The 23,202-nt window shown below is 33.3% G+C and overlaps 2 protein-coding genes across 2 annotated transcripts in view; one reads left to right on the top strand and one right to left on the bottom strand.

The window, feature by feature from the left end:
- LOC129230348 (alanine aminotransferase 2-like) overlaps positions 1-5,854 on the bottom strand; it is a 73,628-nt gene extending 67,774 nt beyond the window's left edge. Inside the window, exon 1 of the mRNA XM_054864746.1 lies at positions 5,722-5,854. Coding sequence (XP_054720721.1) covers positions 5,722-5,838 — 117 coding nt within the window. The 5' untranslated portion in view covers positions 5,839-5,854. The remainder of the gene's footprint in view (positions 1-5,721) is intronic.
- On the top strand, positions 230-22,108 carry LOC129230751 (acetylcholinesterase-1-like). The gene is made up of 5 exons (XM_054865184.1): positions 230-328; positions 15,441-16,008; positions 16,876-17,190; positions 19,781-20,501; positions 21,933-22,108. Exons 2-5 carry the CDS (start codon positions 15,474-15,476, stop codon positions 22,072-22,074), a joined length of 1,713 nt encoding a protein of 570 aa, XP_054721159.1. The 5' UTR covers positions 230-328; positions 15,441-15,473; the 3' UTR covers positions 22,075-22,108.
- Positions 22,109-23,202: the final 1,094 nt, after the last annotated feature.

The raw sequence follows: 23,202 nt of genomic DNA, 5'->3' as shown, positions 1-23,202 counted from the left end.
CAATAGATTTTCAACCGCATTTTTTGGAAAGTGAGTTAAAAAGAGCGTTTTAAAATAAATCCCATAAAAAAATTCTCAGTAAAACGGAAGATATGGAGAAAATCGCAGACGACGAAGACTTAAAATTATTTCTTTATCTTTTAGGCAGATGTTTTCAGTGACAGGTGGCAATGTATTTTATTTATAGAAGCAATCTAAATATTTTTTAAATATATTTTACTCGGTTTGTCTTCGAAAAAGATACTTCAATTTATTATTTCTGCAGAAACGTCCAACTTATGCAGCTGACTCTTTCTAAAGTCTATAAGTTTTAAACGTTTCAAGGAAGGTAAACACCTTATTTGTTTTTTATTTTTTTTAAATATTCATTGCTTATTTTAAAAGTTTAACTTGATTATTTAACGCAATGTAAATAACTATTTTTGACTCTTAGTTAGGAAAAAAAACAGTGTTTTAAATTCTCTCTCTCTCTCTCTTTTTTTTTAACTAAAAAATGTTTTTTAAAAAGCTAACATTTCCTTAAAACTTCCAGTGCAGTGTCAACAGTTTTCCTACAATTCTCAAACTTTGATGTCTACCTCTTAGTTAATTAGTAGATAATGCACTGAACCTCCGAAACTAATTAAATTAGGTACTGAGTACAAATAATAAAACCAAATATTTGAAACTTTCCCAAAGAACGCCTTTTTGCCGTTTAACTTTCATTTATCATTATTAAAAAATACATGTATTGCAGGTACATCAAATTATAGAGGTTCATTGCACATAAATATACAAGTTCTATTTTCGTAAACTTCTAAATGAATATTCTGAATACTTATTTTGCTAGAGCTGTTTGCGTAAGTAAACACTTGGAAAACAAGGTTTTGAAAAAAATCAAAAAAGAAAAAATAATTTTCAATTAAAGAAAAACAGATATAACCTTAATTAAAGTTCCTCTAGTGTTCTTAATAATTCATTGACTGGAAATATAAGATGCGGATGTGGAAAGAAGAATATCAAAACTATTTTAATTACCCTAACTCTTAAAAATCTATTTTTTTTAAAATTAAATCAGGGTGTTCGCCTACCTTAACGATATCGTGGCGACAATTAAGTTACATTACGTTGTTTTTTGATACAATACGTACGTCATTCTAATAGCTATTTATGTAATGTTAGTTTCACAGATATCTTGGTTTCACAGATTCACTAAAAAAATTCCATTTGAAAATGACTAGGTCAAAAATTGGTAAACTCTAACTGAATGCGAATTCTCGGGCTTTTTAAAAGAAAAGGTTTGTCGAAAATTTTCATACATTTTGTAAAATTTTATTGCTAGGTTTTTTTTTTTAAATATTAAAATGTATGCATATGGTTTGGTGTAAAAGGTACCGATGCTATACTTCAAATATTGAGTTATCTGAAATTGAAGACAATACAAAATTTCTAATACTTCAGTTACTAACTTGAACTACACACTAGCTCTGTACGAACAAGCACCATTGTTCCATTTAACAGTTCCTGTACACTCTAGTATCAATGGACTAAATGTTGTCCGATTCTTTGCAATATATTTCGAGATAAAGCAGTCACATGTAACGAGAAAAATCGTTCAGTTGCTGCACCTCACTTTGAGCCTATTGCTGCCAAAATCGAATCATCATTTCAACCCTTTGAGGGCTTCCTATGGACCAATTTTGAATTATAGCAATGACACATACCGAAGAAATCTTAAATGAAAATGTGAGACAAAAAACAAAAGATAGGACCTTCAGTGATAATATTTTAATAAAAAAGGGTAGCACCTGCTAAACTTTGCAAACAATTAATAAATAAAGTGGTGAAAAATAAGTCAAATTAAAATTATTGTCTTCAATGTTTTATCGATACCTCTCTCTATTATATTTTATTCGCTATTAAAGTAAATAAAAGATAACAGAACTTATATAATAACTATTATTTAGCGGATGGAAATAACTTTCAATTCAGTTAAAGCATTACGTGTTCAATCCCGATAAAAATTTCTCCTTGCAGAAAAATGCGTGCGCATATGTTTGATCAGCGGCAGTCGAAATATTTTATTTTAAAACTCACTACAAATCGCTGTACTTCAGAATACGCTTCACAAATCCATCGTAATGAAATCGTTCGGTTGCTCGAGTGCCCGTAGGAAGAATTGGCGCCCAAAATTAATGAGTACCAATTTACATAGAGGTACATATGTTTCAAATTTCGTCCAATTTCTTGCTGTAGTTTTTGGGCTACATCTGCCACAAAAAAAAAAAAAAAAAAAAAAAAACCAGCCACGCATATACCGACACATAGGCACACATTTTCTAAAAATGGTCAAAATGGATTCAGAACACTTGTAAATATATCAAAAATTCAAAATTCGGAAATTATCCTGAAACTACTGCTTTTTTCTATGCATTAGAAGCAGAAGAAAGATAATAAGAAACTCTAATCGTGCATTAGGAATGTACCTTTAGAAGACTGTTATATGCATTAATATGTGCATTTAGCTATTAAATGTTAAATACGTAAGTACATATTTCTAATAAAAGTACTTTTAAATGAAATTTGATATATTTTGGGACGTGTACTGAATATTTTAGAAATGTATAAATTGGATAAATCTTTAACATTAATTAATTTCTCAAAATACCTTGAAATATTAGAATTTGTGATGCTTTCACTTTTCAAAAATTTTTGTAATACAAATTATTTTTTTTTTGTTGAATATCGAAAAAAATTAGGAACACTTTATATCTACTATTTGAGGCAGTGAGAAGGAAAAGGATGTAAGTGAATTTTTTTCTGTTTCGAGTTAAACGCGTACAAAGTTCAAACACTATAGGTAGGTTTACATTGTAAAGTTTTTCTAAATCATGCTGTATAGCATCACCTCTCTTCTTCCAAAACCGTTGAGCGTTTCTCTTACCATTTGTAATATTTATTTCTATTTTTTAAATTTTAGCACTTTCACCTATTTTTATAGATGTTTTATATGCTCCATTAAAACATTCAAAGGTACCAAAATATAATAATAATAGAAATGAATATTTATCTCCATAAAATATTTCTAACATTCACCTACTATGTCCAGTAATTCATTTTAAGGAATTTTCGAAAGGAGAAAGGAAGGGGAAAAAAAAATGTACCACAATCATAAAAATTTTCGAAAGCATGATACCTTATTTTAAGAAGATTATTACACAAAACTATGTTTTTGAATGAATAAAGTTTTTTTTTTTTTTTTTTTTTTTTGAGTTTATTAAGTTGAAAAACATGCAAAGAGTCTTTTGTGCAGGGAAAATGTGATTATTGTTTCTTTTCTTAGTTTTTAACGCAACAATAGTGCATAGATGTGTTTTTTCTTCCAGTTCAAAAAATTGTTGAATGTTTTATCCATACCTCTTTCTATTATCTTTTATTCGCTATTAAAGTGAATGTGAATAAAAGATAACAGAATTTATCTAACAACTATTACTTAATATACGGAAATAATTTTTAATTCTGTTAAAGCATTACGTGTCCATTCCCAATAAAATTTTCTTCTTGTAGAAAAATGCGTGAGCATCTGTTAGTTCAGCAGCAGTCGAAATATTATTTTTAAACTCACTACAAATCGTTGCACTGCAGAATACGCTTTACAAATCCATCATAATTTACTACCTTTCATCAATTTCCCCCCTTTTCTTTTTGTGTACGGTAACCGTTTTAGCTTCTGGATAAGTTTCAATTGACGACATGAGTTCATTTAATTCGTTTTCTGACAATCTACGTTCACGTAAAAAAAAACTAATATTAATAATAATAATAATAATAATAATAATAATAATAATAATATTTTTTTATAATGATGATAATGATGATGATGATAATGATTTCGATGATGTTGCTGTTGATGATGTTAATAATAGTAATGAGAATAATGATTATTATTTATCATAAGAGAATAATAGGAGTAGAAATATTACTAATAATAATAATAAGACATTTATACTGGGGATACATAAACACGTGAAAGTAGGCGTAACCTCTTGGAAAAATCTCGCTGACGTGCACAAGTTAGTACAATGAATGTTTTAAGAGATAAAATACTGAAAATTGGCTTTTGAGATGGAGAAATATCTGTCTACGTGGCTGACTGCACCCCATAACCTTCATAGCATTTGACAGACGCATTCAATTTAATCAAAATTTACACGCTTGAACAATCATCACCAAGACGCTAAAACCTTGCGTTTCATTCTTTTGTTTGAATAAATTCAATTTAGTTTTATGCACTTCAAAGAAAATCAGTTCTTTTTTATGAAGAAAACTAAATAATTTTGTAGAAAAGTATAGTATTAGTTTCACTTTTTCATTCACTTATATAGTTAGTTTTGCTTTTTTTTTTTTTTTAATTTACGCCTTCCTTAAAAATCTTCTATGCACGCAGGTGGAGAACCACTGTGTTTAAAGATACTCAATGCTGTTATTATAGGAGGAACTAAAACGGAAAAAAAGGACATACTTTTGTTTTTGAAAATTTCATGAGGTTTTTTTTTTTTTTTTAACACATTTAGCTTTCTCGTCTGAATGCAATGATTAAATAAACAAATAAAACAGCTAAAAAACTAATAAAAAGAAAATGTAAGAAAAAATAAAGAAGATTTAGTGAGAAATTTTAATTAAGGAAGTGTTTTTATGTGGCAGCAGCTAATAAAATTCGCAAACAATTAATAAATAAAATAGTAAAAAATAAGTAAAGTAAGACAATAAATAAATAAATAAATAAAATTGTTAAAAATAAGCAAAGTAAGACAAAAAATAAATGAATAAATAACTATAGAAATAGAAAAAAAGTAAAAAACAAAAAATATTAAAAAAATTTAAAAAAAGGTTTGATGTAACATATAAAACTTTAAAAAAAAAATAGCGTGCAGTATGGTCAAAGGCTGGAAAATACGCAATATGGGGCGTAGAAAGTTCCTTTTAGTTCAAAAAAGTAAAAGAAAAGTAAAAGTGATGCGAGAAAAGGTTTTGTGCGAGTCCTTTTGGGGCGTCCAGGGGACGAACAGTGCATTCGAGGTCAAAAAATTACCTAAATCATCTCATATAGACTGCGTTGATAATCGAAAAAATAATATCATTTGTTAGAAGAAAAAGAATAAAAAAAGATGCACGAAATGCAAACACTTGTTCTCTAACATTTTTTTAGTACCTCATAATCGGATACATGGTGTATAAGCCTTGTTCAGTGGTCAGAGAAGTCTGACTGCGGATGAGGATCGAATTCCGGATCGGAAATGAATGTACTTTCTCTTTCCTTTCTTTGTGTGAATGTGTTGTTGTGTCCCCAAATTGCCAGCCTTGCTGGTTCAAGACAACAACAGTCTACTTTCAAATAAAATAAGTCATTTGACAGGATTAAAAGTTCCACTAAAATGACAATAACAAGAAGACACAAGACAGTGAAACAAAATCCATGTAAAACAAACATGGGGCAAACCTGTTCCGGGTTTTTTGGAAGATTTTAATTTATCGGTAAAGTCTTCGATCTATATAAACGTTTAAACTTAAAAGGTTCGAATGCCTGAACCCAAAATTTCATTTTAAGCTAAATATCAGAATTTTCTTTTAAATATGTTAGTTGTAAGTAACAGACACAAAATCCACTCCTTATTTGATGCTTTTACCCTACTTCTGGACTCACGATTTTCTGAACCATCAACTATAGCTCAAAACTCTCACCTTTCTCAGCTCTCTCTCTATCTCCGCCGCCCTCTTAACCGTAGGCTCGGATTCCTCGCTTTGAATGTCTCTCAACAGAGGGTTGATATTCTCCAAGGTAAGCAGCTTCCTAGCCATGCTCCCGATTGACACACTCTCCATGCCATGAATGAGATTCAGCCACCCACCAACGACACGCTGACATTCTGCCAGCTTTCTTAGAGGGATGGAAGAATGTCGCCAAGGATTCTTTTTTATGTTTGATTATTTATTTTTTCAAAGGCATGATAGCAACGGGAAGATGTTAAATGATTCACTGAAGTAGCATTTTTATTGGCCTTGAAAAGTTTCTGATTTTCTAAAGTGGTTGTATATAGTTCATTCTTTTTGTAAGGTATTATTGACTTCGGCCCTTTCAAGGAAGGTAACTGTAAGATACTTTTACACACTATATGCGCTAATTCTTTCACATTGTAACACGATTCCCAATCGGATTTTCAGGTAAATAAATAAACATAAATCACTTTTTAAAAACAAAACAGGTACAATCTATAACTATTTTATTGAAAATGATATCTATTCCGCTACTGTATAAAAGAAAAAATCAACGAAGTAAACTTTTAATTTTCATTGAAAATTATATAAATGTTTTCAGGGGCTTGAATTGCACTGTAAACAAATTCTGAAGCGTCACTGATTATTTCCGGGTAACGTTTTGTGATTTCAAGGTTTTTCAATCAGTTTTCTGTGAAAAAAAAAAAAAAAAAAAAAAAAAAAAAAACAAGTTTTGATGCTAAAAATGTTTCTGAATCGCATCAAGTTCTCTGAATACCGATTTTATACTGTGGTGAAAATTATTTTTCAGCTACCACTCCAAAAATATATATTGATCTTCTTTATTAGGCGTTTTTCTTTCAGCTAAGTTACGGCCCCTCCAAATTGACTGAGCCCCAATCAAGGGCGAAATGCTGTCTCCGGATAGTATAGCTGCGAAGGAACATCTCGCAATTCCGTCTTATCTTCGCCATATTTGCTTTAGGAGCTTTCCTGGTAAAGCAGGAAGATGCCAAGCTATTACTATATAGTCCAGTCAATAGATACATTTTACCTTGCAAAAAATTGGGTCAAAGATTTTTTTTCTTTTAATTTGTACATATTGGTGCCGACATGGAAAAACCAAGTTATCCAACACGAAAGACCCCGGAAGAACTTTTGCATGCCGAAAAACCACAAAAATTTATGAATTTTTTTGTTTTTTCCGAAATATCTCCGAAATGGTTCCACTCAGAAAAAAGTATTAACTGTAAAGTTTAAAGAACATCAAATTTCCTACAACTTTCGTATTTACAACTTTTTTGTAGCACAAATAGCAAGCTTGCTATAGCTCTTTGAAAATAGGCAGTTTTCCTTTAATCCGAAAAAAAAAAACCTTTCACATCGAAAGCAAGATCACGATCATTAGAACTTGAATAGAAGCTTTAGTTTCAGAGAGTTTATCGACAGTTTGAGTTTCTTGCTCCCCCCCCCCCTTCCCCACCGGACACAGAGTAGCAATTCTGGTTGACAGATTAGTTCCCACTAGACTCCAAAAACAGACGATGTATTATGAAACTGAAATACATATATACACATTCATTTCAAGCACATACGACGATGCAATAATAAAAAAAACCTTCCCCATTGCTCACGGACTAGCATTTCTGGTCTGACAGAGCTAGTCTTCATCAGACTCCAATAACAGATGATATATTACAGTTTGCAACTGGATTACACAATATATACATTCATTTGAGGTATATAATTCTAGTCTTTCTATTGCAAACAAAGATGCGATTTTTAAATATTAATGTGAAGGAATGAATATTAGGCAGCTAATAAGCAAACAATCAACACAATCATGCATCCTATGCTGATACAATAATAATAATAAATCCTCCCCCACCGCTCACGAACTAATATTTCTGGTCTGACAGAGGTAGTCTTCATCAGACTCCATTAACATATGATTTATATTGCAGTTTGTAATTGAAATACATAATCTTTACATTCATTTAAAGCACATAATTCGTACCATCTATTCTATTACAAGCAAAAATGCGATATTTGAATATAAATGTGAATGAATAAATATTAGTGTGCTAATAAGCAAACAATAGACATGATAATGCATAATGAAGGTACAATAGTAGTACGTAATGAACACTTTGAAAAAATTCTGCAGAAACTGACTTTTTGAGGCATGAAAAACCCAGAAGAATTACCTTTCAAAATGAAAATCCAACTGTAGAAGCTTAATACATACAACTAACTTACAGGGAGATTCATTCGACCTTAAAGCAAATAGAAAAAGGACAACAAATACGTTGTTTATCTTTTTCGAAGCCATTTTGAAGGCCCAGGTTCTCCCGGTTCAAAATCTGTAGAGCGTAGAAAGAAGCTGTAGTCCTTAAATTGTTAATCTCCTTGTTGCAATAATTCCGAAAGCTCCTGGAACAAATCATCTTCTTCGGCAGTCTCATCCAAAGATGAAATTTCTGCAACATTTTCACAATTTGTGCTGATACAGTGTTTGCATGTGCTGGAGCATTTTAAACCTGCCTTGCGACAAGAACAGGCTCCAGTACAATTTTCCTTGCAGGTACAAGATACAGTCTTCAAAAGAGTATGAGGAACTAAATCTCTTTTCGTGTCAACAGGCATTAGACCTTGCGTTCTGCGTTCCCAACCCCATTTCTCTAGATCAATTATGTTGCCCAACCAATTTTGAGTTTGGTGGTAGCACTGATATGAGTGATAACTTCCCTCATCGCCCGCACGTTGGAGGTAGCCTTGCAAGATACTAGTTTTATAAAAAGATTAAATCGCAAAGTATCCAAAGATAGGTTCAAATACTTTACGTCACCTGTGTATAATATTTTCAAAATGTTTTCTCCAGCTGCAGCTACGGCATCGTGATGACTGATTGGGTCCATAAATGTTTCAATAGCTTCCTTAATTTCAGGAGTTTTTTTTTTTTTTTTTTTTTTGACCATGTTGCACAACTTAAATTGGCATTGGCCAAAGATTGCTAATGTCGTATCACACCCACTAAACGCATGGATGAAAAGAATATTGTAGAGGTCAATCTTAAAGGATTTAATGGGTAAAAAACAAATCACAAGCATTCCCTCTTCCATGTTTTAAAAAGAACAAGTTGCTGAAAGGCTGTCTAAAGCTGTCATCAGTACCAACAGATCTATATCCTCGCCCGCTATAACAACCTTTTCAATTTCCTTCGACTTTGAAAGAGCAGTAAATAAGTCGGCATCTTCTTGAGTCTGCCTGACTTCAATGTCACACTCTTCGAAATATGTCTCAAGAAGTTGGATAAGACGATTATTGTTGTTATAATTTGCCAGAAATCTTTCTTGAGGAATTTAGTTAACATGTTAGGTTCAACCATTACTTCAAGGGCAGAGTTTGATTGCTCATTGATATAGCATTTGTGACAGGCAGTGTGAATTGTCACTTCTTTTAAGTCCTTCGAAAAACGCTGACGTTCTTCATTTTGACGTTTTGCGCTTCATCTTTGAAGATTTTCTATTCCCCTTCTCCTTCATAATCTTTATTTCGCATTCATTCAAACTGATTTCGCAAATAAAAAAAAATGTAATACAGAACACGCAGATTGATAAAACATACTCTCGCTCGAACTCGGAAGTGACCAACATGCGTAGCTATTGAGCCGATACATCGCATTTGGAGAAAAAAAAAAGCGGGGGGGGGGATAGAATGGGGGTGTTTTCTTTAAGTTAAAGGGAATGGAGGCATTTACCCTCAGCTGCGAAAGACAAATCATTTCCAAGGTCAGACTGCCGGCGTTTCTCCTTTTTTCCTCCGTTACCGATGCGACTTCACGCACTTTGCTGAGGGGTTCAGAAAAAGTGTGACTTTCAAGAAGTTGTAACTCGCTTGCTTTTCATGCTACAAAAATGTTGTAATGACAAAAGTTGAAGGAAATTTAATCCTCTTTAGCATTTGTATTGGAAGTTTTTTTGTAATTTTAACCATTTTTGAGATATTTTGAAATTACTCCAAAAAGTCACAAATTTTTGGGGGTTTTCGGCTTCCAAAACTTCTCCCGCGGTCTTTCGTGTTGGATAACTTGGTTTTTTCATATTGGTACAAGTATATACAAATTAGAAAAAAAAATCTTTGACCCCGTTTTTTGTCAGGCAAGCCCGTTTTTTTCTACCTATTGACTGGACTAATATACATACAGTGCGGCACAAAAGTTAAAGAACAACCGAAATCTTTTTATAAAAAGAAAAGTATACAGCGGATAGCTTTGAAATTTTTACTGTACTTAACCAATCAGCTTACAAGTTCCTGTTTCGAATTTGGAAACAATTCATAGAATTTAAAATAGGATTTCATTAAAAAAGATCAAATTTGCTATCGCAAAAAAATGAAATATTTACATTTAAGAAAGCATAAAAGTCTTTCAGTAGTCTATGGAGTGACTATTGCATCTGATGAGTTCGAATACGCGATTATCCATTGATAGCACGAGATTATGGAAGGTATCGGGAGCGAGTCTGTACCAGACTTCCTCGATTGCTGATTTGAACTCTTGTACTGAGCAATACTGCTTCCCATTTTGGTATACGTCAAGTGATAGAATTCCCCAGATGTTTTTTATCGGATTAAGATCTAGGCTGAGTAGTGGCCAGTTCATTACACTGATATTTTGAGACACAAGCTACTGTGTTGTACTACGGGAAGTGTGTATTGAACAGTTGTCTTGCTGGAGAATCCAATCAGGACCATTTTGGACATCACCAAAAGGTAACAAATGCTCGCTTAGAGTATTTTGATACACTTCTGAATTTTGTCGGACCTTTAGAAAGCTAAGAGTAGTTTGTTCGTTGAAGCACAAAGCGCCCCATACGAAGAGTGAGCCACCACCTTGTTGCTTACTGAATATGCACTTCGGATCTTTCCTCAAGTCACGCACATGGGTATGAGAACCCATCTGAACTGTCTAAATTCCATTATTTGTTTCTTTTGGGAATACAACACCAATCCATTCTTCACTATAATGCATGTGGTGTTTTGCCCATTGCAGTCTTGCTTGTTTGTGACACTGTTTCAAAAACAGTTTACGAGCTAAATTTTATTCGTGGATCAATCGTGATTCGGTAATTCGTCTGCATATGGTGTCACGTGATATTTTTGATCCAAGTCGAGTTTTTATCTGAACTAGTGTTCGCCCAGTGGTCGAAATTCAACCATATTCATAAATGAATATTTGAGAAAACTTGTATGAATTTAACTATTTCCAAAATTTTTATTTCTACTTTTACTCATGTTTACTGCATATCTGAAAAGGTACAATTTTTATACTGACACACCAGACCACAGTAATAATTTATTCCAATTTTCTTTTTACCTATAATCTCAAAATAAATGGATAAAAGGGGATATTTCGGTAATGGGGTCGCTTCCGAAATTTTTCAAAGTTTTTTTTTACTGAAAGAAGATGCTTAAAAACAAAGGGTTTAACCATTTTTTAAATAATTTGAATAAATTTAATATTTTTTAACAACTATTTTAATCGGTGCGCAGATTGAAATTAATTTTTTGGCATCAGAAGCGATAAAATGCCACTTATTGATGCCATTAGCGCACAGCGCAAACCCGAAAACGCGGTTAAGAGCAAATCGTAAATATTTAGCGCGGCAATGAAGTCGCGCGCCAAAGTACATCACTTATAACGTCATAAAGACCACGCCTTATTTTTAAAATCGGACATTCAAAAAAGTTTTTAAAAAACAACTGTTGAAAAAATAAAAGTTTTTTCTGGCTCAACATTTTATTTTTCTTATTCTATCTTCTATTTCAGAGACTAAAAGTAGTACTTTTGATTGAAGGAAACAACCCCATTGAGAAATTGGTGGGGTCGACAATTTGCTGGCTTGAATAATTTTATTTTGGATATCATGTTGCTTTGTGCTAACCCTATGCAAATAAATATTTCCCCACTCTTTGTTTACGTATGCAAAAGAAAAACACTTTTCGCGCTGGCATTGGAAACAAAAAAATTGACGCCAATGGATAAAAATCACCAATTATCCAATTTTCGAAATCTTCCCGTATGAAATGAAGCGTCAAAACTTAATTTATACGTAAAACTTCTGTGTGAACAATGTTACTTACAAAACGTCTACTATTACTGAGTAAGTTGCTTCTTCGTCATTAGAAATATAAATTTCCAAGTATCAAATGAACGAACTCTACTCGTGTCAACATATAACTATCCATTCAAAAACACTGGGCGCCGTAATAATAGTACAATTTTTAAAAAAGATCGACTTCGTGATTTGTTTAAAGTTAAAGGCAGTGCATAACAGATGTCATTCTTTTCAACATTTTGAACCCTCTCTCCCCTTTGTCACAATGTTTTGCACTTCACTATACCCCCTCTTCCCTTTGTCACATGTCACGTTGTTTTTCATAAACGTTCCTATTAAAAAAAGGCTTGTTGTCACGTTCACCCCATTGTATGCCCCTCTTGTCATGTCTTTCCTTTGTCACAAACTGTAACTATTTCGTGAACCCCACCTTAAACCGGGACTTTATTCGTGGACAGCCCCTACTTTGTGGCAACCGTATGCAAATATAAATTTTCCTACTCTTTGTTTTCGTATGCAAAGTAAAACCATTTCTCGAGCTCCAATTGGGGCCAGAAATTTGAGGCCAATAGATGAAGAGCGTCCGCCAATTTAACAATTGTCTAAATCTTCCCAAATGAAATGATCCTGCAAAACTCAGATTATACGTAAAACTTCTGCAAGAACAATGCTTCTTTTAATAAGTTTAATATTATTGAGTAAGTTGCCTTGACCTCCGCCGTTAGAATTATTAAATTCCAAACAGTCAAATGAACGAAGCCTACTTGCTACATTGCAAAATTGTCCATTCAAAAACACTGAACGTCGCAATAATAGTGTATTTTTTTAAAAAATCGTGTTTGTGATTTGTTTACGGTTTAGGAGAAAACTGACAAATGCACTTTTCAAAATTTTTTATCTCTCTTCCCTTTGTCGCAAAGTTTCAGTTCACCATAACACCTATTCCCTTTGCCACATATCACACTGTTTTTCATAAACGTTCTTATCAAAAAAAGCTTGATGTCCCTTTCTCCCCATTGTATGTTCCTCTTGTCATTTATTTCCTCCCCCTTGTCACAAACAGTTACAATTTAATGAACCCTACCTTAAAGAGGGATTTCATTGGTAGTCAGTTCCTTGCAAATAGACATTTCTGTACTCGATTTTTACGAATGCAAAAGAAAAATATTTCTCGTCCTGGCATTGGTGCCAAAATGGATAAAGTTCGCCAATTTCACAATTATGGAAGTCGTTCTGAATGAAATGATGCCGCAAAACTCCTTTAATACGTAAAACTTGTAATATACTGTACAAACAATATTTTTTTTAAGTAGGCATGATCTTGCCGTTAAATATAAAATTTCCAACAGTCAAATGAACGAACTCTTCTCACGGCAACATATAATTGTCCTGAACGTCGCAATAATAAGCCAATTTTATCAAACGTTTCACCTTGAGATCTGTTTGTGGTGATAGCAAATGCAGATATTATTGGGAGCTGGAACTGAAAGCAGTCCCTCACTCCGTAAAACAATTTATTTAAATATTAAATTCGCGAAAACATAATCAAAATGAAAATATTTTAAATGCCCGTAGTTACCCAAAAAGCCTCAATAATAAAAACAAATGCAAGAATTTCATTTCTTTATGCTCAAGTGAGAATTGGTAACACCACAATATTATCCAGCAATTTCTTCAAGTTAACTATGTCGCGTGAAAAAGCAAATAAAAATGAATTTTCACTAACTTTTAATTGCTTCTAGCGCTGTTTCAAGCCAACATAGCGGTTTCAATTTTCGCGCGGAAAAACCGGGTAGAACGTGTTTCAAAGCATTTTTTACGAGTTTTCCAACCATACCAAGCTCGAATCATTAAAATGCTTTTTTTCGTGCAGAAAAAGCGGTTTAAAAATGAATTACAACATAATGTTTCACGCTTCCAACAATGGATTTCAACAATGGAAAAGAGATAAAATTAAAATTTTTGAGTTTCGCTAATTAAAAAACGCTTACAACTTTTTTCTAGTGGATTTAGGCTATTGGACCTTGGGCGCCCTGACAATTTTTTTCGTTAGGAGTGTTTTTTAAAGACCTTTCCAACCATATCAAATTCGAATAAGTTGAACTATCCGTCCGCGTAAAAAAGTCATTTAGGACGAAAATGCGTTTTTTATTAATATCTCCGTTAATTAGCGTTCAATTTCAAAAATTTTTGTTGATGACACTAAACCTCGGCAATAGCTACCGAACAAAAAAAGAATGAAGGAAATCGGTTCACAAACAGAGGAGAAATCGGTACCGAAAAAAAACGGCTTGCCTATTAATATATAAAGATAAGAGACAAACTTCCAGTTACAGCCATTCTTTAAGTTTTCTCTCCTCATGGAAGGTAGTTGTTCTCGGTCTACCTGAGTGATACGCAGGTTTGAATTGTTTTCTACGTTTCAGAACATTATAAATACTATCATGTTTTGACCGATTTAAAATCACTGAAATTTCCGTAACGGATTTACCTTTGGTTTTCAGCTTCGAGAGTTTCGCAACTTCAGGCGAGAACTGCAGAGACTTCGGCAAAGAACCGCACTAGTCCTCCACGCATCACGTTTCAAGAGATATTTGCAAAAAGCCTGATTTGTGCATAAACTTTCGCAGCAACCAAAAGTCTTTTGTACTTTCTGATTTTTATTACAGTTATATTTTTCAAACTTTCAGTCACATATTTAGGATCATAATGGCCACCTACATTAGAAATTTAAAAGCATTCTGTTGAATAGTTTTCCTTTGATTTAAAAATTTGCTCTGTTCTTAAACTTTTGAGTCGCACTGTATATAAGTTTTCACTGAAGTTCCTGAGTTACTCTAAAAATATGACTGGCTTTGATTGGGAAAGTTTTTGAATTTTTCAGAAAGGTTTCCGGCTAATTTCAGGAAGATTACTAACTTTTAGGGCGAAACCTTCCTGTTTTTTGCAAAATATGTTGCTGGCAAAAATTGGGAATATTAGCTGCCCATTCTTTTCCAGGAACGTTTCTGAAACGTTTTTACAGTGTGGTGCTGCATCACAAGAAGAACTATTTTCATAAGGCTATTTTTCGATGCAGCCAAAGGCTATTTTTCCGTATCTTCTAATGAACAAAAAGATTTCAATGGCAACTTCGAAGTACGTGTACGCAATTCTCATTTCTTTAGTATGACATTGATTTCACTGATATGGAAAAGTAAAAATTTTTCAAAGCATGCCCGCAAATCTTGAAGCAGGAATGACAAACAACATTATCATACTGCTGCTTGTCATTACCGCTTCCTATTTATGAAAACATTAAGGATTAGATAATGGGCTCAAAGTGCTTAAAATATTAAATTCTATTTGTACAAAGTCTTTGAAATTGACATTGAAGCCACATTTTAATAAACTACCTAAATATTCAACCATTAGTTTAAAAGAATCATCAAATTAAGCCAATCAAAAGTAGTTTTGCCAAAATCGATCAGAAATAGTTTTGATATTTTGAGGATTTCGTGATTAGGGTTATTTTACGTTAAAGTGTAGATGCATAGCATAATAAAAAAATATTTTCTTTTATTGCAGTCAATGTACTAGAACTTCCCAGCTTTTGTCAAAATGCGCACCTCCGGAATTCATATGCTGTTGATCAGCGTGGCATACTTGAGAAGTGCTGTTTCAATTGTCCAAACCAGATCAGGTCCTGTGGAGGGAATACTCGATACTTATCAAGGTACCTTGGTAGAAGTATTCCTTGGAATTCCTTATGCAGCTCCTCCAGTTGGAAACTTACGCTTTAAAAGAACAGTTCCAGTGCAGCCGTGGACTGAACCTCTGAAATCTGACAGATATTCTCCAGCCTGCGTTCAGTACTTTCCTTACAAATATCCATGGGTAGACAAGATGTTAGGCCAAAGCGAAGATTGCTTGCATCTGAATATATGGGCGCCAAGAAGTGCTTACAGTACAAGTAAGAAAGCTGTCATGTTTTGGATATACGGAGGTGGCTTCTCTTCTGGATCTAATCGAATTGAAACATATGATGGTGGCGTTTTAGCCGCAGAGGGAGACGTGATTGTTGCCTCTGTTAATTACAGGTTAGGAGTGTTTGGGTTTTTATCCACACCAAGCGAAGAAGCACCAGGTAATATGGGTAAGTAAGTTACAATTTTTGCCTTTTATAGGCAGGCTTAATTTTATAATTTTTTTTAAAAAAATCATATTTCTTCTGTGCTTTTAAGTGATAGAATTTCCATATTGTTCCTTGTTCAGATTTTAATTTTGCTTTGCAGTAGCTCTAAGTTAAAGCAAAACGTTTCTTTTATTAATTTTTATTTTTTAATGTAGTTAATTAATGGTTGTGCATTGTCAATAAATATGCTTTCAAAATGTATTGCAAGTTCATACTCTTTAGGAAAGTTTAAAGATAAAAAGAGAGAGTTTTAGAAAATATACAATTGTATTGCAACCATCACGAAATTCTTTTTTATAATTTTTCATATAAGCATTCTACCTTTCAAAATTAGCAAAGGCCAAATTTAAAGGGCTCAAGATTAGCCCTTTAATTCAACGATAGTTCAAGTGCTCTAGTTTCCTTAGGGGGACTGGGCCGAAAGTTTATCAGCGGCTGTTCCCATTATGTTCCACCTAGATACCAATCTGGACTTTTTGAGATGTAATAAGGGGGGAATACAGGGTCATGGGAATCATTACCCTCTTAAACCATCGGAATATTTTGTCATGGAAAAAAGTTCTGTCGTAAGGTCTATGGCATTTGAGCAGTTAATCGAATTACAAATGATTGTTCGAAATACAAAACTGATCGAAACGAATTAAGGAAAAAAATTAAATCTATATATTTCTTTCAAGCCAACTTTTGGTCTAATCAGTATTAAATGTACAAATTTTGTTTCGATTCCATGCATTACGTTTTGAGTTAGAACTCCTGCAAAGAATGTTCACACTCATTAGTTTTAGTGCGGTACTGTTGGATGTCACTAATCTCGCCATTGCTTGTCAGGGTTTTTTGACATACTGGAAGCTCTTAGATGGATTAAGAACAATATTCACGCCTTTGGAGGAGACCCGGACAACATCACTCTTTTCGGAGAAAGCGGGGGAGCTATGATTTCAGGCCTTTTCTGCGTGTCCCCTCTCACTGTTGGCCTCTTCAGGAGGGTCATCTTGGAAAGTGGTGCCCCGGCAAGACTTGTCGAAGACACTAGTTACCAGATGAATTTAGAGCTGGGTGATAAACTAGCAGCAGAAATGGGTTGTTCTCCAAATTACGCATCTTTAGAGCAAAATCCAGATGGGATTGTTCAATGCTTGAGAGGTAAGTTACAAAATGTTTTGCTTATTCATTAAATAGTAGCTCTGCAGTGGTGCGCTATATCATTAGAATCACTGAGGAACATACTATCCTCATATATATCTATATATATATATATATATATATATATATATATATATATATATATATATATATATATATATATATATATATATATATATATATATATATATATATATATATATATATATATATATATATATATATAATAGCCAATGATCGAGTAACGTTCCTGACGTCATCAACAATGAAACTCGCGCCACGACATGATAATTTGATAATATGTTTTAATAATGTTTGACCTGCCGGGAAATGCTTTATTTCGACAAGGCTGAACTGGATCCGGTAACCTAACTGTTTTACTGGTAAGAATGTCGTTTAAGGAGAATGAGAAAACGAAAAAGTGGTCAACAATGAACTTAATCTACAGGAGTTTAGGGTTAATCCACTGGAGTTAGGGTTAAAATGTCAACGATCGAAATATCACCAAATAGGCAATTGTTTCGTTCAAGGTTTAAGCAATTTTCAACCATCATACCCTGACGGGCGATTTTCTAGTATTCTAATACTTCTGTTTCTAAAAATGTTTAGATGACTGTATAAGTGGAATTAAATCATTTGAAGGTTAGGTATAGTACAATGGTGTATAAAATGTATAGTGTGGTTCTCATAAGTTCAACTAGGACTGTGACAATGTTTACCTCCTTTAGGGAGCTCAGTGTGAAAGGTACGTGTTATTGGAGGGATTTTGAGTTGAATTCTTTTTTCAAAACTATCACGCAAGTAACCCAACTGAATTCAGCGCGTATTACCCTTCTCTATTACTCTAAAAAGAAGTAAACATTGTCAAGGTCATAGCTTCTCTTACCAGAACCACACAGTAACACATTTGAAGCATTTATTATCAACAAGATCGATCCATTTTCTAGAAAAAAGAACATTTTGCACACTAACAGTTAAATTTTCAATGGGAATAAATTTTCGTTTGAGTAACCTTTGCTGTTCGACTTCATTTTCTTTTCTTATGGTTAAGTTAAAAACTTGACCATACTGTCTAATTATTCACAGATTGAAAATATTTTGAAATGAAATGGTTTTGAAGTAAACTTATCTTTTTTTTTTTTTTTTCTTTTGAAATTTCAATTAATTCTTGAGGTAGGAATTTTTAGTTTATTCCATGTATTATGCCATAAAATAAAAAATCATAGTAGTTTAGCTATTTATTCTAAAAATGTTGTCGATATATCAGTGCAAAAAAAATTCCGAAACGTTACTGATTATTTCTGTGTAACCGTTCCGCGATTTTACTGGTTTTCATTCACTTCCTGTGAAAACCAAGTATCACTGTCAAAAAGGTTCCTGAATTGCTACAAGTTGCACGAATGTAGACTTCTCAATGTTGTAAGAAATATTTTTAACTTCCGGATAAAGATTAACTGAGCGTATTTATTAGGTGAATGGGATTCAGTTCGATTATGGCTCGTCCAGCCTGACTAAGCTCCCAATGTGAGCGAATAAGTCTCTGGACTCCCGTAGCTTTGCAGGCGAGTTATATTCTTTTTACTTACTTGCAATTCTATCGTTGTTCTGGCAATACTGCTTTTAGAGCTTTTTTGGTAAATCAGGAAGGTGCCAAGCTATTGTATTTCATCCACCTAAGTGTAATCTGGTTCCAGAGACACAAATGGTCTTTAAACGGGAATAGTTCTGAGTTCTTCAGAAAAGTTTCAGGATAATTTCAAAAAGTTACTGAATTTTAGCAGTCAACATTTTTATTTTTTGCAAGATATGTTACTGGCAGAAATTGGGCACATTAGCTGCCTATTATTTCCCAGAATCGTTTCTGAATTGTTTTTACAGTGTAACTCCTGCATTTTACATGGGTCGTTCAGCTTGTATTGAGGTAGTTTTGATGTAAAATTGGTTTTTGGCTGTGGTTTTGGACCTGGCAGAGATTCGTCCTAAATCGATTTGGATCAGGTAGTATCAATCAAAAAGTATCAAATTACGAAAAAAAAAAGTTGCAAAATCATGAAATGAGCTAGTTTTGCTACTAGACGCCTTGTTTAATTGATATTAAGCAAGGATGGGGCCACAGGAAGGGTTTTAGTGGTTAAATCCCACCCATTGGATGAATGAATAAGAAAATAAATAAAGTTTAGGTACTTTAATTTGAGTTGAAATTAGCTTATAAAACTATGCTTGAGAAATTTGACTACGAAAGAACAGTGGAATCAATCAAAGCTAAGCATCAAAAGTAAAGGTAATAGTGTTTCTTGCGTAAGGAGATCTTAGATAGCCAGTTTATAATATCCATTGGCAGGTCAAAAGTAAATTGGGTTTGAATTAGTTTCTTCCCTTTACCCGTTGAATAACATTATTTAGAGATATTTCCCGCACAAGATATTTTGATTCTTAAAAACGACCATGAACTTCTAAATCCAAATTCCAAATGGGCATGTATAGTTTGTTTGAGTATTTAACATGCATTTTAAAAAAGTTTTTTTTTTTCCAGCTTTGAACTGTCTCTAAAATTTCTTATCTTCTAACCATTTTTGTTTTCTTCTTGCAGGTAAAGATGCTCGAGTTCTTGCATACGCCAGTGAAGCTTTAAATAATTTCTCCGTGGTTACTTTCAACTACATCTTCGGAGACACTCTACTACCAAAAAATCCTCGATTGGCCGTAATTGATTTAGAATTTCAGAACGTCGAAGTGCTTATTGGCAATAATCAGGACGAAGGTGCTTTTTCACTAGGTGTATTCATGCCAGAAGTTTTCGGTCCGTTTGGTGAAAAGAATCCTTGTGTCAACAAAACTTTTGGAAGTACCTTAATTCCGCAAATTATCGACACATTCCCAGCACCCTCAGCTGCTGTTGAGTGGTACCTCGGAGGATTGCAGGAAAATGATTGCGACGATGTACGTCGTCAAGTATACCATGCGTATGGAGATTATGGTATATTTTGTCCTGATGTGTATTTTGCAGAAAGTTTCGCAAAAAAGGGTAATTCCGTGTATTACTACTACTTCAACCATCAAAGCTCCGCAGCACCATGGGCTGGTTGGATGGGTGTGGTACATTCAGATGAAATACCGTTTGTGTTTGGAAGGCCGTTGGATTACGTATACGGAGTTGAAAAGCCGTTTGGATTTGAAAAATACTGGGAATACGCAGTTACTGATGAACGGCCATCTGAAGCTAGACGACAATGTAAAGCATATTATACATCTTCGGAAAAGCAACTCAGTAAAGAAATGATTTCGCTGTGGACTAACTTCGCAAAATATGGGTATGTTTATAAACAGTCACTGTTGTCTTAAATATTTAATCATAAATTTGCACACTGAGCAAGTTGCAGTTTTTTTTTTTTTTTTTTTCCCAAAGACCATTTACAGTTTCAGTCAAAAGATGATCTTATGAAACCAATTGAATAGAAATTCGCGGGAAACTAGGAGTGTTATGCACGAGCGCTTGCGAAATATCGGTTTGAAGTCTTAGGCAAAATAAAAACGTAACACTACACAACAAAAAAAAACTTTATTTGTATCTTGGTTCTAATAACAAATTCTTATCAATTTTAGGTCGAAAAACATGAATGTGTAAATAATTTTCTTAAATTAGCTCTTGTTTCCAAGATACACAACAGCTCACTGGAGAAGGATACATACAGCAACCAACCCATCGATTTAAAGGTAAATTGATAGAGAAAAAGCAATTCCTATGTAATAAATACTATACTATAGGTCAAGCTAGATTAAATGATGTTTATTTTCAGAAAGCAACGGTTGACTTCAATTTATTCCTGTAAAAGCTGCTTTTTCTGTTGTCTCATGTACGTCTAAGAAGAATCTCTTCAGTAGTAGTCGGCAAGCATTTACTCATCCCAATATGACCCTGACACTTAGAGGCAGGGGACTTCCTCTTCCTCGTTATAACTTTTTTTGACCAGTTCGATTTCCTGATTTGTCACTGATCGAGCATATCTGGAATAACTTTGGACGCTAAGTTTGAACGAATTAGCGGCGTTTTTCGAGTAAATGTAGAACGTGATGGCATAGGACTTCTTACGATACTTTTAAACCGTAATCTTCGCCAGCATCACTTCGTGCAATCATGTTAGAGGTGGCCCAACAGGGTACTTAAACCTCCATTCAATTGAGATTTTTTTTTTGGAATAAATGATCATTTTTAATCACATTCTTATATTAATACTGTCCTCACGTACATAAAATTTCGTTTCACTCTAACAACTCCTCTTTCGTGCGTAGATTTTTTTTTTTTTTAATTATGTGCTATGCAGTGTAATTTTTTCGACACAACATTTATACCTATGTATGTCTTTAACTATATATATATATATATATATATATATATTCCTATCTATTGCCCTATACTTATCTATCTAATTTATCAATCTATGTCTATCCATAAAAATAATCTATTACCCTATATCAACTTCCACGTTTTTGTCTTTCCAGGAATAAAGTCCCAAAATATAACATTGTATTTACTATAAAAGCACTTATTTTCACGAAAATGAAGATATCGGTGATTTCGCGAGCAGAACATCTCGCAAATTCTATATGAACAGAACCGAAATTTCGTTTAAAGTCTCGCAAAAATACTTGCTTTTACAGTGATAAAGTGTGACATATGTACTAAAATATTGTAATGTGTTAACAGTTCAGTAAATAATAATAATTATTATATATTTTTTTAGAACGCCAAGTAATGAGTGGCACACCTTCTCCAGAGAAAGACATTATGTCATGACACTGCAGCTTCAAGAAAACAGAAAAAGTTACTTAGAACAACATTTTGAAAACTGCGAGTTCTTCCGGCCTTACTTTGGTTTTAGCTAGTCAGTTGTAATAAAATTGGGCATTTTTGTTTGCATTATGTTTCAATGCGTCTCTTTTTATACATCATGCTGAAGTTTCCCGTTTCCAATTGGGTTGTTTCCGAAATTTTAAAAGTATTTTTTTCTGAAAGAGCATACTTAAAAACATAGGATTTAACCATTTTTCAAAAAAATTGACAATGTTTAATATTTTTTAACAATAGTTTTAATTATTATGATTGAAATTCAATTTTTACGCTTCTGTTACATGGCATCACAAGTGATGAAATGCCATTAGCGCACAGCGCAAATTATCTTGTCCTGGCAACGCGGTTGACAGCATAGCGTAAACATTTAGCGCGCCAAAGTACATCACTTGTGACGTCATAAAGACCACGCCTTATTTCCAAAAGCGGACTTTAAAAAAAATAATTAAAAATAACTGCAGGAAAAATATAAAAAAATTTCAGGCTACGTGTTTTTTTTTGGCTTGTTCTATCAATTTCAGGGACTAAAAGTAGTACTTTTGACTGAAGGAAACAACAATAATTGTAAGATTTGTCATTGCTAAGATTTGAACCAAGATTTGAAATGCTGAAAGTCAGAGGGACGAATTTATAAAAGCAAGTCGTGAAAACAAAAAGAGAAAGATCGAAAGAAACAGTTGCCTTAATCACATAATTGCTAAAAACAACACCATTAAATCACAAATTTGCATTCACGTGCTTTTGAGTTGCAAAAATAATTTTTTTTGACTGCTGCTCAGAATTGGAAATTCGAAACCTTCTCTGCATTGTTGATCATTTGTAACTTGGAAACGCGTGCACAAAATTATGTGTAGTTTTGTAAGTTATAATAGCGTTGGTTTCACCAACGCTATTAAGCTTGTTTCTTCTTTTTTGCAGAAGTTGAATTTTTAACAGTTCTGAAGGTCTATACCGAGAAAATACTTGTGTCTACTATGAACGAACGCATGAAGATCAGTTACAAAATATGCCATTTGTTTTTATTTTTGGTAACAAAAGCTGATGTTTCATACTATAAAGAGTTCCAAAACATTTTCAATAACAATATTTTGTATGGTTCAAAATATCTTCTTTAAATCAAACAAAGAGTTGGAGAAAACCTAACCTGGCAGCATCGTAATACT

Source organism: Uloborus diversus, chromosome 9 (assembly GCF_026930045.1).
Source record: "Uloborus diversus isolate 005 chromosome 9, Udiv.v.3.1, whole genome shotgun sequence".
NCBI lineage: Eukaryota > Metazoa > Arthropoda > Arachnida > Araneae > Uloboridae > Uloborus > Uloborus diversus.
This window is presented reverse-complemented; position numbering and strand designations above follow the sequence as displayed.